Here is a 13,784-nt window from a genome sequence, read left to right as displayed (position 1 = left end):
GCACACCGCAGCACTCCGCTCTACGTGTTCCTGTTCAAGGTCACGGGGAGGCAGCGCTTTCCCCAATCCCTAAAGCGCCTGACCCAACGGTCAGCTGCAAAATCCCCGATCGAAAAGGTAAAGTGTACGAACCTTCCACAAACCGAGCTCTCCCACACACCCGAGAAAGAAACGTTTCAAGGACGGCGACGGTTAAAAAGGAACAATGAGGTAAAATAGCATCCCGTTGCCAAGGAAACGAGCTACAGAGAGGAGTGCGTTCAGAAAGCATGTCTGACTGGAGTGCCGCTGAGCACATAGCAACAGATTCTTTCAGAGGCTCTATTGTGCAGCAGTTCTGCTCGCCGTCATTTTATTTTCTTGAGGAAAATTAATATTGCGTTCACTGTGGCTTTGGCTGAACATCCCCCCCCCCCCACCACCCTTCAGTGTATTTTTTAATTTTACACAAAAAAATGATTCCGACTCACTAAAATAAAAAATAAAAAAAATCCATTGAGGTGGAATTGTTCTCTGTGCATTAATTATGCCTGCCGTTGCCTCTGCAATGCCTGCAGTCTCTGAAAGCCCATTCCTCTGGCCCGAGCAGCAGTGCGATTGCACGTCAGTGCTGGGACACACATCGATACCGGAGCCTATTAGTATGCCACCAGGCTGCGGCTGCAGCAGCACCCCCCCTCTCCACTGGCCCGCGCTGCGGCTCATTTAGCGAGCGACGGCGGTGCGATGGAGGCTTCGGACGCGCTGTCCCGGGCTCATTCTGCACCGCGGCTAGCCCCCCCCCCTTCCACCGTACATCATTATCCCACACGCTAAATCCCAGCACCCTAATCCCTCACAAGGCCCCGCGCATTCTAATGCAGGCCCGGAAGAAGACAGACGGGCGGGGGGGGGGGCGGGGGGATGGGGGGGGGGGAGGGGGGTTTAAGGGGGTGCCCTTCCGGACACAGCGTCCGGCGCTGTGAAGGAGCCTGCACCCCCCGCCACCCCGTTCCGCTTGCTGCCCACCCGTCCGTCCGTCCATCCGTCCGTCCGTCCACCAGGAGGATCGGCAGTCCTCGGCAGGTCTGTGTAACCATGGAGACGCCCCCCCCCCTCCCCGCCTCCTCCACCTCCCCTGGCTGCCGCAGGCTGGCTGGAACACGGGTTGAAAGGAGAGAGAGAGAAAGAGAGAGTGATTCAGAGGGGACAGAGGAATCGCTGCAGTGGAGGAGGGAGGAGTGGGTGGGTGGGTGGGTGGGGGGGGATGAGATTGGCTTCCATCAATTCATTACGCCACCACAAACACCCCCCCACCCACCCACCGAAAAAAAAACCCTTTAATTTGCATGTGCTCGGGCGCCCGGGAGCCCTGGTGCTCTGCAGTCAGGACACGTCTCCAGTAGCTTCAGACTGCATTCAATTATTTATCCGCGTAGCCAGACAATCCCCCTTTTTCGATTCAGAGCTAGTGGCGCTTACGTTTTACGCGCAGGAACACCTGCATGCTTTCACCGGAGCAATCCTGGGAGGGGGGGGGGGGGGTCTTTTGTCCAGGGTCCGGTTACGCCATCCTGCTTGGGATGTGAACCAATGCCCCTCTGGTCACGCTCTGGTCATGCTCTGGTCAGCGTAGTTTACCTGGAGGTGAGCACGGAGCTCAGGGTTCTATATCCTGCCAATTCACTCAGCAGATAGCGTTATGTACTGCTGTTAATAGCACCTGCAGCACACACACACACACACACACACACACAACCAAGTACGCACGCACGGCCAAAATACACACACACAGTCACACAAAACCGATATGTATGTGCGCACACCCAAATTACACACACACAACCAAAATACGCACGCATGCCCAAAATACACCCAAAACATGCACACACACACACACACACACATACACAAAATACACACACCCACACATAGACACACTTTCTCCAATAATACACCCTCCCCCCACACGTCCCCAAAATACATATACAAGCACACACACACACCATAAATACACACCCAACACGCGCACACCCCCAAAAAAACACACACACACACACATACATATCCCTAAAATACACCCCCCAAACAAAAAAAAAAAAAGAAAGTGTGTGATTTTAGTGAAGAGTGGCATATGCACCAAATTGTCCCCATTACTTTCAACCAGCAGCAGCAAGATGAAATGAGCGTTTTTAAAGCGGTGAATTCTAACGGGTCACGGTCTCCTGAAGCCTTATTTCCAGCGCTGCAGCAGCGCAGTCTGTACTCACCTTCTGGAGCTAAAAAGAGAACGAGGACACGCAAATCCCAAATGCACGCTTTAAAAAAAGAAGCTGACACAAGGATACACACACTGAGAAAACAGTTCATGTCTCACACTCAGATTGAGTGATGTATATATAAAGGGGCATATTTATAGCCTTGGAGTCTAGCACCGCTAAAGATGTCTACCCTCATTAGGATACATGACCATGCTCCAGTGCAGATCAAGAGGCAGAACAAAATCAGCCCAACCACTTCAGCCTAGGCGTGCAACACGGAAGAGCACCGTCGCCACCTACCTGTGGCTCCTGCACATTACAGAACTGCAGTGGCCTTATTCTTAAAAGGATGGGAAGGGTGGTTGGGGGGGGGAGCTACGCAATATATTTACAGATGTTTTGTTTCTTGTAGCATAAGGGAGATCTCTATTTATTTAAATACACCCAAAAAAAACACAATATACCTTATGGTAAGTGTGCCCACCCTATCCCTTCAAAACCACTGACATTTCTCCAGAGACCTTCAATAACTAGTGTTCACTTCTGAAATGGTGTTTCATGTTGCTGCACAACATCACCAATGGCCGAACAGCTTTACATCCTTATGCATCGTGAAGAATACGATGAAGAGTTTTGCACAGTAGGGTGTGTACACACGTATTTTATTTTTGCTCAAGACATTTTACTGGAAGTATTCTTCCGGATGTTTCCTTGGGATATGGTCCCTGTTGCCAACATGCCAACACTCCCATGGTTCATTACTCCACCATGTTTATAAACAGCCTTTTAAAAAGCATATCACAAAAAATGAAATTATAAAAAAAGGAAAAAAAAAATTAATTAATTTACCATTCTCTGCATTTTGCGCTTGCATTTTTTCCAGTATAGGTTTCCTTTATGTTAAACAGTAACCTGCAAAATCAGACCTCTGACAGGTTACTGTATTCGCAAATGTAATTCTGTATTATCACTACAGAAATCTAGGCTTTGCTCTGCTCTGGTTAAGAGTAAAAATGAGGTGTGCTAGTCCTGCGTTTGCTTCTTTTCTTTCTTCACCTTTTTCTTTTTCACCAAATTCTCCATGCTACTGCAAGCAAGGTCCATTTGCTCAGTTTTCACCTCTACTTCCTCTTTTAATCTCAAACCCGTCTCCACGTCTCTGCCACTCTCTTCCACCTCTCCTCTGTCTCTATCCTTGCTCTTCTTTTTCTTCTTCTTCTTCTCCACCGCTTCCTCCCCTGGGGCAGGCTCTTGGGCAGTGACCGGGGGTGTGTCTGGTCGACCATGGCTCGCCGCTGCCGAGACCTCCTCCTCCACCATCTCCTCCTTCGCCACCACAGCGTCATTGTCTTTCTTCTTCTTCTTCTTCTTCTTCTTTGGGGCGGCGCTCTCCTCTGGGTCTGTTCTCATGCGCTTGGCTGCTGCAGGGCCCTCGGCGGGGCCCTCCTCCTGCGGCCCCCCCGCTTCGGACCCCTGGCCGGGCAGGGTTCTGCTCCCGAAGGGCTGGAAGCGCTGCTTGAGCCCCTCCAGGATGAGAGGGGCGGGGCACGCGGGGATCGCCATGGGAACCTGGTGGCCCCGGCGATCCCCGTAGCTCTCGCAGATGTTGATGATGCCGGAGAAGGCGGGGGCGCAGAGCGTGCCGCCGGTGCGCTGGCTGCCGGGCGACAGGAGGCGAGCGTCGCCCACGGCGACGGGTGTGCTGAGGACGCTGTAGACCTGCTGCTTCCTGCTGCGCGGCTGGATGGTCTCCAGGCCCACCACGGGAACCCTCATACCAGAGAAACTGCAAGAGAAACCGTTCAGAGCTCACTTACCAAACCCACAGACCTGCAGCGCAAGGCCCCAAGCACAGCTTTATTTAAACATCACTGTCACTTCAAAGGGAAAATTAAGACAAAACCCGTCAACTAACTAAAAAAGAAGGAACCAACCCAAAGCTTGTGGGGCTGGATCAGGTCAGGCCATAAAGACATCAGGCTTAGACAGACTTGGGCCTCAGTTCTAGCCCGATACGGACCTCTACAGCCATTATAAAACAGCAGGTCATCAGAAATGTCTGCTAAAACTACAGCTAACGCAGCACTTGGCAAGTACTAAGAGCACAACACCGTGAAAACAGCATTCCAGTGTTGTCGAAGTTTAATTCAAAGTTCAGTGATGTAAGGCACAGCCTGGCTGTTTTCACAGCACCTACAAAAATCTATCCTAATGATAGTGGAAGTCACTCAAAGACACACGATCAGACTGCAGAAGGCTCCCAGTAATTGCAAAAAAATAAAATAAAATCCTTTCAGAGATCATGCACTTCCCCCATTAATTAACCTCATGACAAAGACGCCTAACCTAGTGATATTCAATACAGAATTCTCTTGTAGAATCTTCTAAAAGTTTTTTCCACTGTGAAACAAATATCATATCTAAATATTTAAATCTCAAATCTAATATTCTCATTAACAGCAATTTCCTGAAATTACGCTGCCCCGGAAGCTACATGACCAGCATTGCTGTACTGTTGTCATAGTGCCCATTCTAAACAATTACATCCAATCAGGAGAGAGGGGTCCAAGGTTGAAGCATTATTTTGTGCTGCACTGAAAGTTATCTGCTTGTGTAAAGTGGGTCAGTCCTTTACGAACATTGTATTAGCTTGAATTTTTGCAGAGAATTCCTTGCATTGATCCAAGCCAACGTACTTATGGAATCCCATTAGAACAATACAAACGTCCGTAATTAAGATGACAAACAGAGGCTAAGATGAGGCACCACACCTGTCTGGACTGAACGATGCGGGCGCTTTGATGAGCCACAGCTCTGTGTCGCCGTCTTTCACATTCTCCAGACGTGTACTGGCACACGGCCTGATGTCGCAGAAGACAAAATCCGCTGGACACTGGTACTTGGTATCTGCAAAGACAGGGTGGGATTTTCAAAGTACTGACTGCTTTGGGTCCAACTTGGTTAACAGCCAGTTAGTTACCAAAACATTTCTGGGAGGCCCACGTGCAATGCTGGCTTACGTAGGCTATTCCTTAAATGAACAACCAAACGTGTCAGATACACAAGTGGACAATTCAGTTATATACAGTAAAAGTCCTCCCGAGTATTTGGTTCCAGTCACCTGGATTTGCAAAGTTAGCACAATTCTTCAGCCAGGAAGTAGAACTATTTAGTGATATCAGAAGGCAGAGTTGATGGGTGAAGAAATGCATAGCAAACCTTTCACTTTCTGATCCCAGGACTGTCCATCTGGGATTAAATCTGTGATTTCGAATTAGCGACTAGTTCATCTGGTTATCATTGACAAATCACTTAAGAGCAAATTTACGTAGCTACACTTTTAAATGATAATGGACAGCTAAACGGTTTGCAAACTGAACTACTTTGCAGGAGGAGCTGACTGCCAGGTATGAGGTTGTACAGCTAGCATTAGCTTCACCTTTGAAAACGTGACACGCCAAAACGATCTACTTAATAACTAGCTACCAATATTACTAACGTTAGCTAGTTGCCTTGCTACTTCAAGTACTAACTACAGGTATCAACAAAACATAGCTTACGCTGCCGTTGTCGTGTCTGTTTTTCTTGCACTAATTCGCTTTCCGAATCCGATTCTGCATCACTACTTGATACTTCTCTCGGCTTCGCAGCCATGGCTTCTACATTAATATTAACGTTAGCTACAATATAATAAATAATTCGTTCATAGGACAAACATCGCTGCCACACTAATTCAACACGTGTGACCAGATACTATTTTGCACTCGCGATTACACTCTCGACACCGTTCCGTAGTCCACAAATTAAGTTCCGGTTTTAAGTTGACTACTTTTGCTGAAGAGTTCCGGTTATGGGGATTCTTTGAGATAATGGCAGGAGAAATTTTTCGCATACTCTTTATTGTTTTTCGAAAAATAACCTTTGCCCTGGAAATTATAGTGTGAGAAGGTACCATAGATGTTTTTTTTATATCTATGTTATGCATTTGGTTAACAAAAACCCTGCCGCAACCGTAAAGCTATGGCTGTTTAAATGTTTGTGAATTAATATTATTTATATTCGATTGTTTTCATTCTCTTATTAATTGTAAGCACAATTTCTATATCTGCTGTTAAAAATTCCCTCAGTATACGGCCATACACTCGGGGGCGCAAGTGTGTAGCATAATGATTCATTTTTGTTTTGTGTACATTAAAATACCTGTTTACATTGCACTTCAAACCAAAATGAATACATTTTATGCCGCTTCTATATGTTTTATACTTATGTGACAGTCAATCATAGAGGGTGTATTTGTTTTATGTACTTCTTCAAACAACCTGGAGCCAGCTGGCACACATTAAATGAAACACAAGTTCCTGTTACTCCGATTAATCAAAATAATCATTTCTTTTCAACCCCGAACAAACACTGAATTATGGGGTCCTCCATATTGGTTCTGTGCAAAAATATAACATAATATAGTGCAATAATTTAGCTAGTATGTTGTGAAAAATCCAAACTGCCATTTGCAAGAATAAAGTGAAAATAATAAGAATAAGTGAAATAATAAGAATAGGCCTACATCTGACATCTGATATGCTCACAAAGCTTACTTCACCTTTCACTTGAGTTTCATTTTTGGAGTTATTGTTTATTGTTGGAGGACACAAGTTGTTATTTCATCATTGCATAAATATTGTTACAGCAGATTTTGCTATGATTCAGGCTGTGTTCTAATAACAAAGATGTGGGAGGAGTGTGTATATCTCTCAAAATCTGAGTTTATATTCATAATCATATTAAAGATAGAGGCTCAAAATTATTTTTATTAATCTCAAGAATCCATTATGAAACTTCTGTATTAGCCAGTAGAATACAAACACAGCAGAATACAGATCTGTGACAAATATTTTACATTTTAAAATATTATTTAGAGAAATACCTTGTGCATTGCAGTTTGTCTAATTTAAGCATGTAGGTTGAAAGAAAAAAAGAAAAGAAATCATTAAAACAGGATGTCCTTATGGTCAAATAGGTGACAGTTTCTGTGCACCTTGCCAGAATGGAGAACCTATTTCAAAGAAGAATGAAAAAAATGTTGCAGGACAAAAAAATAATCATTTGTGTATATAGATGGTATTTTATATTTTTTTACCGCAGGCAGTTTATTTTTTCCAAGTTAACTTCTGTTTGGATTCTGTGGGAAAACTCTGATACAATGCAATGCAAAGCAAAATCAGTATATCCGTGTAGCATTTGTGTATGTTTGGGCACTTTGTCCCCAGGTACTCATGAGTAAATCTACAATGGTGTCTTCAGGGGAAGAGAGTGAATATACCAGGGAGAGACAAGATGGACAAGACAAACAATGACTATATATGGTTACTTTTGTATTTATTGATTTTTATCGATTTAATCACCTGAAATTGAAATATTCTTCCGCGGCCGTTTGGGCATATTTTACCGTTGTCAAGCAAAAATCTCATTGGTAGTTGAACTTTGTTATGCAACAAATAGATAGATATAACAGGCCAATAGTCAGATTGTAGCTGTTTTATATATCCTCTCAAACACATTCATTATGTTTTTATGCGAACATTCACTTTCATGTCTTGACATCCGAGGCGACAGAATGCATTCACATTCCACAAATAACTGGCAACAACAGCAGAAAACATACACACGTTGTAAACAATTTGCTGTTGAATAGATTACAGGCTATACAGGCTAATCGCAAAATGACAAGAATAGAACGAAAACTCGGACTTGCGTGAAAATTTAAATTAGCAGTGGTACAGCCACCGTTTGCTTTCTTTCAAAGTTACTGCTAGCCGAGCAGCGAAGTGTGCCCTCCAGATGCGAACCATGCCCTCCAGATGCGAACCATGCACCATAAATTAGTCCATAGTCTTCCTGGTCTTTTTGTGGAATTGAAGAATGGCAGAGTAAAATTACGGCAGTCTGAAAAAGCTAAAGGGACGATTACTAGAATTAACCTGTTATTTTACCCTGACAAAAAGTGCGGAAGGTGATTTCCAGTTTTCTTTTACTGTATCACCAATGTAAACTACGCAGAACTTCCACATACCTCACATAACTGTATCAAACGTTTTGAGTCAATTACAACGGGCTAACAAAGAAAATCCGGAAGAAAATATTCAGCAACCGAATTAAACCGTTTGAATGGTTTGGTACATAATATGGTGTCCCAGCACAAATGCTTAGCATTTTATAAAACGAATACTAAAGCAAGAAAAGAACAGAAGGGCACACGTTATAATTCCAAGACGTTCGCAGGCTATAACCAAAAGTAGGCTACTGCGCCACATAACATACAAGTTTGATTTCAAGTTATTATGAAAATAAATCGGTTTGCGGCTGCAGATTTTTAAAAATGGCAGTTGAAATAAAACACTGCAAGTAGTCGACCAATCAGACATTTTCAGCGCTTGCGCTCCACCCCAAAGGTTCCGGTACTTTTGGAAAGTACTACCCCCCGAGCAGGGACAAATTCTATAATCAAAGCCCGAAAGACTTATTGCTCTGAACTGAAAGGAAAAAAAGTTGGTGGTGTGGCAGTAACACTTATTAGTGCACAGGAACTGGCTAAGCAAAAAACAGATCACCTTGGACTATTGTAATTTATGAAGGGACATGGGTGGAAAAAGAATAATAATAATAATAATAATTTTGCGTTCCCTCGCAAAACTTTTTCATTCCTTCGCAATACTTTTGGGTTCCATTGCAAAGCTTTTGCATTCCCTCACAAAAAAACCAAATATATATAAATAACTGCACATATGTACTTCTGAATCAATGGCATGGTGTCATAACATGAAGGAGTAGCTTCTTGTGTTTTGCTTTGAACTTGGCTTGAAATATAAAGATGTCAGCTGTTAGACTATTGTGAATACATAGCTCTGTCATTCCTTGGCCACACACATTATAAATACTTAGATAATATGTATTTATTTACTTCTGTGTGCATATTGGCTAGCGAGGGCTAGTTAGACCATTCTGAATACGTATGGCTCCACTAGGGGCAGCTTGCAGCCGCCAGTTGCCACTGCAGTGGCTGCCGGGTTTTCCTGCCAGTTGGCTTCTCACGGCAGCTAGTCTGGCGGGTGGCCTGTGGCGGTTATACTGGCAGCTGGCAGAGTGGCAGGTTTCTTGTGGCAGCTGCCGAACTACAGTAAAGTGGCGGCTCCAGTCGCTAATTTATTATGTTTTTACCTGGATCCCATGAGGGTGTAAGGCGTTTTGTGTCATTTTTGTAGAATCGCGCGCTCTCTCCGCCTGTTTAAAATAAAGACTGTTAAATTTGGAATTACCAGTCTTTATTTGACATGGGTAGAGAGAGAGAGAGCGATTCTACACCAATTAAACACAATGTCTTCACCTTTTTTAATTTTTGAGGGAGAACGGCTGTTATTTACTGAAGCACTGATGAAGCCAGTAAGCAAGCTGAGAAAGAGAAAGCAAATTCATACTATGTACTGTACAGTGTACCACGTGTCCGAGAAGGCTTGGATCCTGTTTACAGAGCGCAGATTGCACAGATTTCGGGAAGCCAGATTATCATTTTTGTTCAAAACCGGACGCTGATCAGGGAACAGGAGGAAGAGTGCATTACAAAAAGTCAAATTTCATTTCAATCACTTATCCAGACCGGACATATATACTCTCCTGTCAGGACCACAAACCTGCACAAAACAGGACATCCCACTCCAAAAGCGGGATTCCGGTAACCAAAGGCTGCTGAAGTCCTTCACTTTGGCGTTTTCCCTGTTAGAAAGACAGCCCTCCCCCTTCCCTCTATTATTACCGGAGGCTGATTGTCAGGCGTGCGGCTTCTGTGAGTCTTGTTTACAGCAGTGAAGGGAAGGCTGGAATAGAGACCGCGTCTCCTGCGTCACTCAGGCTGCCCCGGTCCCCTGTTTCCTCCCCAGTCCCCCCAGGCACTGCGGCAGAGTCACAGCCTGCGACCCCCGAAACCTCACACCACAGCGAACCACTTGACGTCGGCAGGAAGGCGACGGGCGCTGGGATGCGCTTCCTGCTCTGTTGTCTGGTTTGGCCGGGTCAATGTCACGGCAACGGCTCTGTTAATCTTTTCAAAGGGTCTGGAACTCACATTGGTTCACACTTAAGGAATCACAAAGGGTGGCCAAGACATCTACAGCCGCTAATAGCCTAGTTCCTGCCCTTCAGACAATGTAAGAGCATATCGAAAAAGAACAGCGCACATCTTCACCTATACCTACATGACTAAAATATTGAATCGATAACTTGTTAACAGTCCTGTTCATTTGTTTTGATTTGTTATTTGATTGATCTATACATCTACAGTCTTGCAGAATGACTCAGTTACTTGATTCTGATGTGAAGATATTCCACATATTGTTCTGAGGGAGAGATGCATCACTCAAAAAAGATGCGTTAATATCCAGCACACTTTTGTGTTACTACCTGTGTTACTTTTAACACATTTTGTGTCAAAGTTACTACTTTTGTGTTACAAATATACAATGTATGTGTTACAAAGTGGACAATCCTAAATTACGTGCATTTTTAAACAAGCATGTAATCAAGAACTGATTGAAACTAACGGCATATCTGTGGTCACGGAAGAATTGAAGGATGGTACAGGTAATTTTTACATGTTTTACTGGTTTTTCAAGGAAAATGCAGCACAGCCGATCCGAAAGTGCTCCTTGCAGTGTACATAACTGTGCTGAACTGCTCCTGAGTGGCAGATAGCACCAGGAATGCTTATTGGATTACAACATTGATTAAAATAATGTGGCAGCATTTTGAGTCTGACAGTGCAAGTTGCAATATATGTTAAAAGCACATAGGCTACGTTTGCACCGCAGATCTTGATGCCCAGTTCCGATGTTTTGCCTTGGCACATATCCAATTCTTTTGACCGACTGTTTATATTTCCTTTTAAAAGTGACCCATATCCGATACCTGTGTTTACATGGTTTACAACCTGCATGCATACACACGGGTTTGGTTACCGATACAAAAGTAAACAACCGCGCCGCCACGGCCATATCACCTTCTTCAATGTACTTAAAACGAGACAGAAAATAATAATAATAATTATTAATAATAATAATTTCAAAGCGTCTTAGATTTGCAACAAACAGCCCCTGACTCTTTGCCCCACATATTTAAAAGCACATTTATCGTTACCAGTGGCGAGTGATTGTACATGTAATATATGGTGCGCATAATTCAAATGCAAGAAAAGTATGGGAATATCACATTTTGAATAATGTGTGAACCGCAATGTCCAGGAAATTCCGATCTGTGCAATTAGATGGCACTGACAGATTTTCGATTGCTGTCGGATTTATTTCCACATATGAATGCGGCCCGTGTGGATCATAAAATATCTGGTTCCATGTGCTTTTTCCTGTTTACAGTACATCCAATCAAATCTGTGTCACATGTGAGCAAAAAATGGGAATTGGGTCACTTTTACCAGGCGGTGTAAACGTAGCCTTAGAGACATACTTCAAGGCTTGTTGCCAAATTCAGTGCATTTAACTAGCAATGCTCACATTGTGGCACACTAGATTTGGTGTAGTATTTGTTCCCTAAAGTTTTCCCTAAGCTTAACAAACTTATAGGCTCTGTCAAGAAAGATTTGAAACATTGTCCAAGCCAAAAAGCTCTATCAGTTACAGAGCTCTCTCAGTAAAACTCCACACTGAACCATGAAAAACCAGATGGGGAAGTTAATGTTCTCCCTCAGAGTACCATTCAAAGTGTATCCGTTTTCATCCCAGATTTGTGGAAAAGGAGATGGATATCACATCAAACACCTCTGTGCAGACAGAGCTCAAGGCATTATTGAGGAATTAAGGGTTTGGAGACACAGCTGTTGTTAATCTCTGAAAATGGCAGGAGTCTTGTTGTGGCCCTAATAATGAGGCTCTGGTATGTAATTAGCACAATCAATGGTGGCCAGTGTTTATCGGGGTGGGACATGAGTGTCTGTGACTTCAGCTCATTGCTCATGAGGATGAATCGAGCGTGCTCACATGCATTGATCTTAATGATCAGCATCTACACTACCGGTCAAAAGTTTTAGAACACCTTCATTTTTCCTGTTTTTGTTGAAATTTACGCAGTTATCTCAACATACTCTAAAATTAAAGCATAGAACAAATAAACAATTGTAGATTTTAAAAAACAAAATCATGGAACCATTGTGTTTAACACAATTTATTCTAATTTTTTGACTCATCAAAGCAGCCACCTTTTGCAGATATTACAGCTGACCACACTCGTGGCATTCGTTCTACAATGGAAATCAAATATTGTTCTGAAAGATCTTCCGAACACTGTTGCAAAAGTTCCCACAAATGTTTTGCACTTGTAGATTGCTTTGCTTTCACCCTTCTGTCCAGTCCAACCCAAGCCAGCTCAATGGGGTTTAAGTCTGTTTAAGGAGACTGTGCTGGCCATTCCATGATTTGAAGCCTACCGTCTTGTTCTTTTCTTCTAAGATTGTTCTGACATAGCCTGGAGGTATGTTCTGGGTCATTATCTTGCTGTAGGATGAACCCCAGACCAACTAGACGTTGACCAGAGGGTATTACATGACGCTGCAAAATGCTGTGGTAGCATTTTTGGTTCACGGTGCCAGTCACTCTGTGCAAGTCGCCAACTCTGGATCCAGCAAAAGAGCACCAGACATTCACTGATTGTATATATACAGAGGGTTTGTAAGAAATCAACAAAAGTTGGGACACTGTAGGAATTATTTGCATCAACTTTCAAGGCTTAATTTACTTCCATTGCTGCAGGAAAGCTGTAAGTTGTTAACCCATTACTTGTTCCCTGAAAAAAGCCATTTTTATAATTCTGAAATTTACATTATTTTTCAGTTTTTGGTAACCTGAACTTTTATTTTTTAAACCTCTGGCAGTTTACCACTTACCTATGTAACATTTCAGGTCATTCGCTGGACTTGAACTGTGTAAATTTCAATAAAACTGGAAAAATGTGGGTGTTCTAAAACGGTAACACTAGCACAGGGTAAACTGCAAAGATCAACAAAAGCACAGGGTAAACTCTATGCACAGATCAACACTAGCACAGGGTAAACTATGCACAGATCAACACTAGCACAGGGTAAACTATGCACAGATCAACACTAGCACAGGGTAAACTCTATGCACAGATCAACACTAGCACAGGGTAAACTCTATGCACAGATCAACACTAGCACAGGGTAAACTCTATGCACAGATCAACACTAGCACAGGGTAAACTCTATGCACAGATCAACACTAGCACAGGATAAACTATGCACAGATCAACACTAGCACAGGGCAAACTCTATGCGCAGATCAACACCAGCACAGGGTAAACTATGCACAGATCAACACTAGCACAGGATAAACTATGCACAGATCAACACTAGCACAGGGTAAACTCTATGCACAGATCAACACTAGCACAGGATAAACTCTATGCACAGATCAACATTAGCACAGGGTAAACTCTATGCACAGATCAACACTAGCACAGGGTAAACTCTAT

The 13,784-nt window shown here is 43.4% G+C and overlaps 1 protein-coding gene across 1 annotated transcript; it reads right to left on the bottom strand.

Moving 5' to 3' along the window:
- Positions 1-2,871: 2,871 nt before the first annotated feature.
- On the bottom strand, positions 2,872-6,061 carry polr1g (RNA polymerase I subunit G). Its single transcript, XM_064302558.1, has 3 exons — positions 5,801-6,061; positions 5,012-5,147; positions 2,872-4,026 (listed from the first exon to the last, which is right to left on the bottom strand). Exons 1-3 carry the CDS (start codon positions 5,892-5,894, stop codon positions 3,264-3,266), a joined length of 993 nt encoding a protein of 330 aa, XP_064158628.1. The 5' UTR covers positions 5,895-6,061; the 3' UTR covers positions 2,872-3,263.
- Positions 6,062-13,784: the final 7,723 nt, after the last annotated feature.

Source organism: Anguilla rostrata, chromosome 12 (genome assembly GCF_018555375.3).
Source record: "Anguilla rostrata isolate EN2019 chromosome 12, ASM1855537v3, whole genome shotgun sequence".
NCBI classification, from domain to species: Eukaryota; Metazoa; Chordata; class Actinopteri; order Anguilliformes; family Anguillidae; genus Anguilla; species Anguilla rostrata.
The sequence above is the reverse complement of the archived record's forward strand: the minus strand, read 5'-3'. Positions and strand labels throughout refer to the sequence as shown.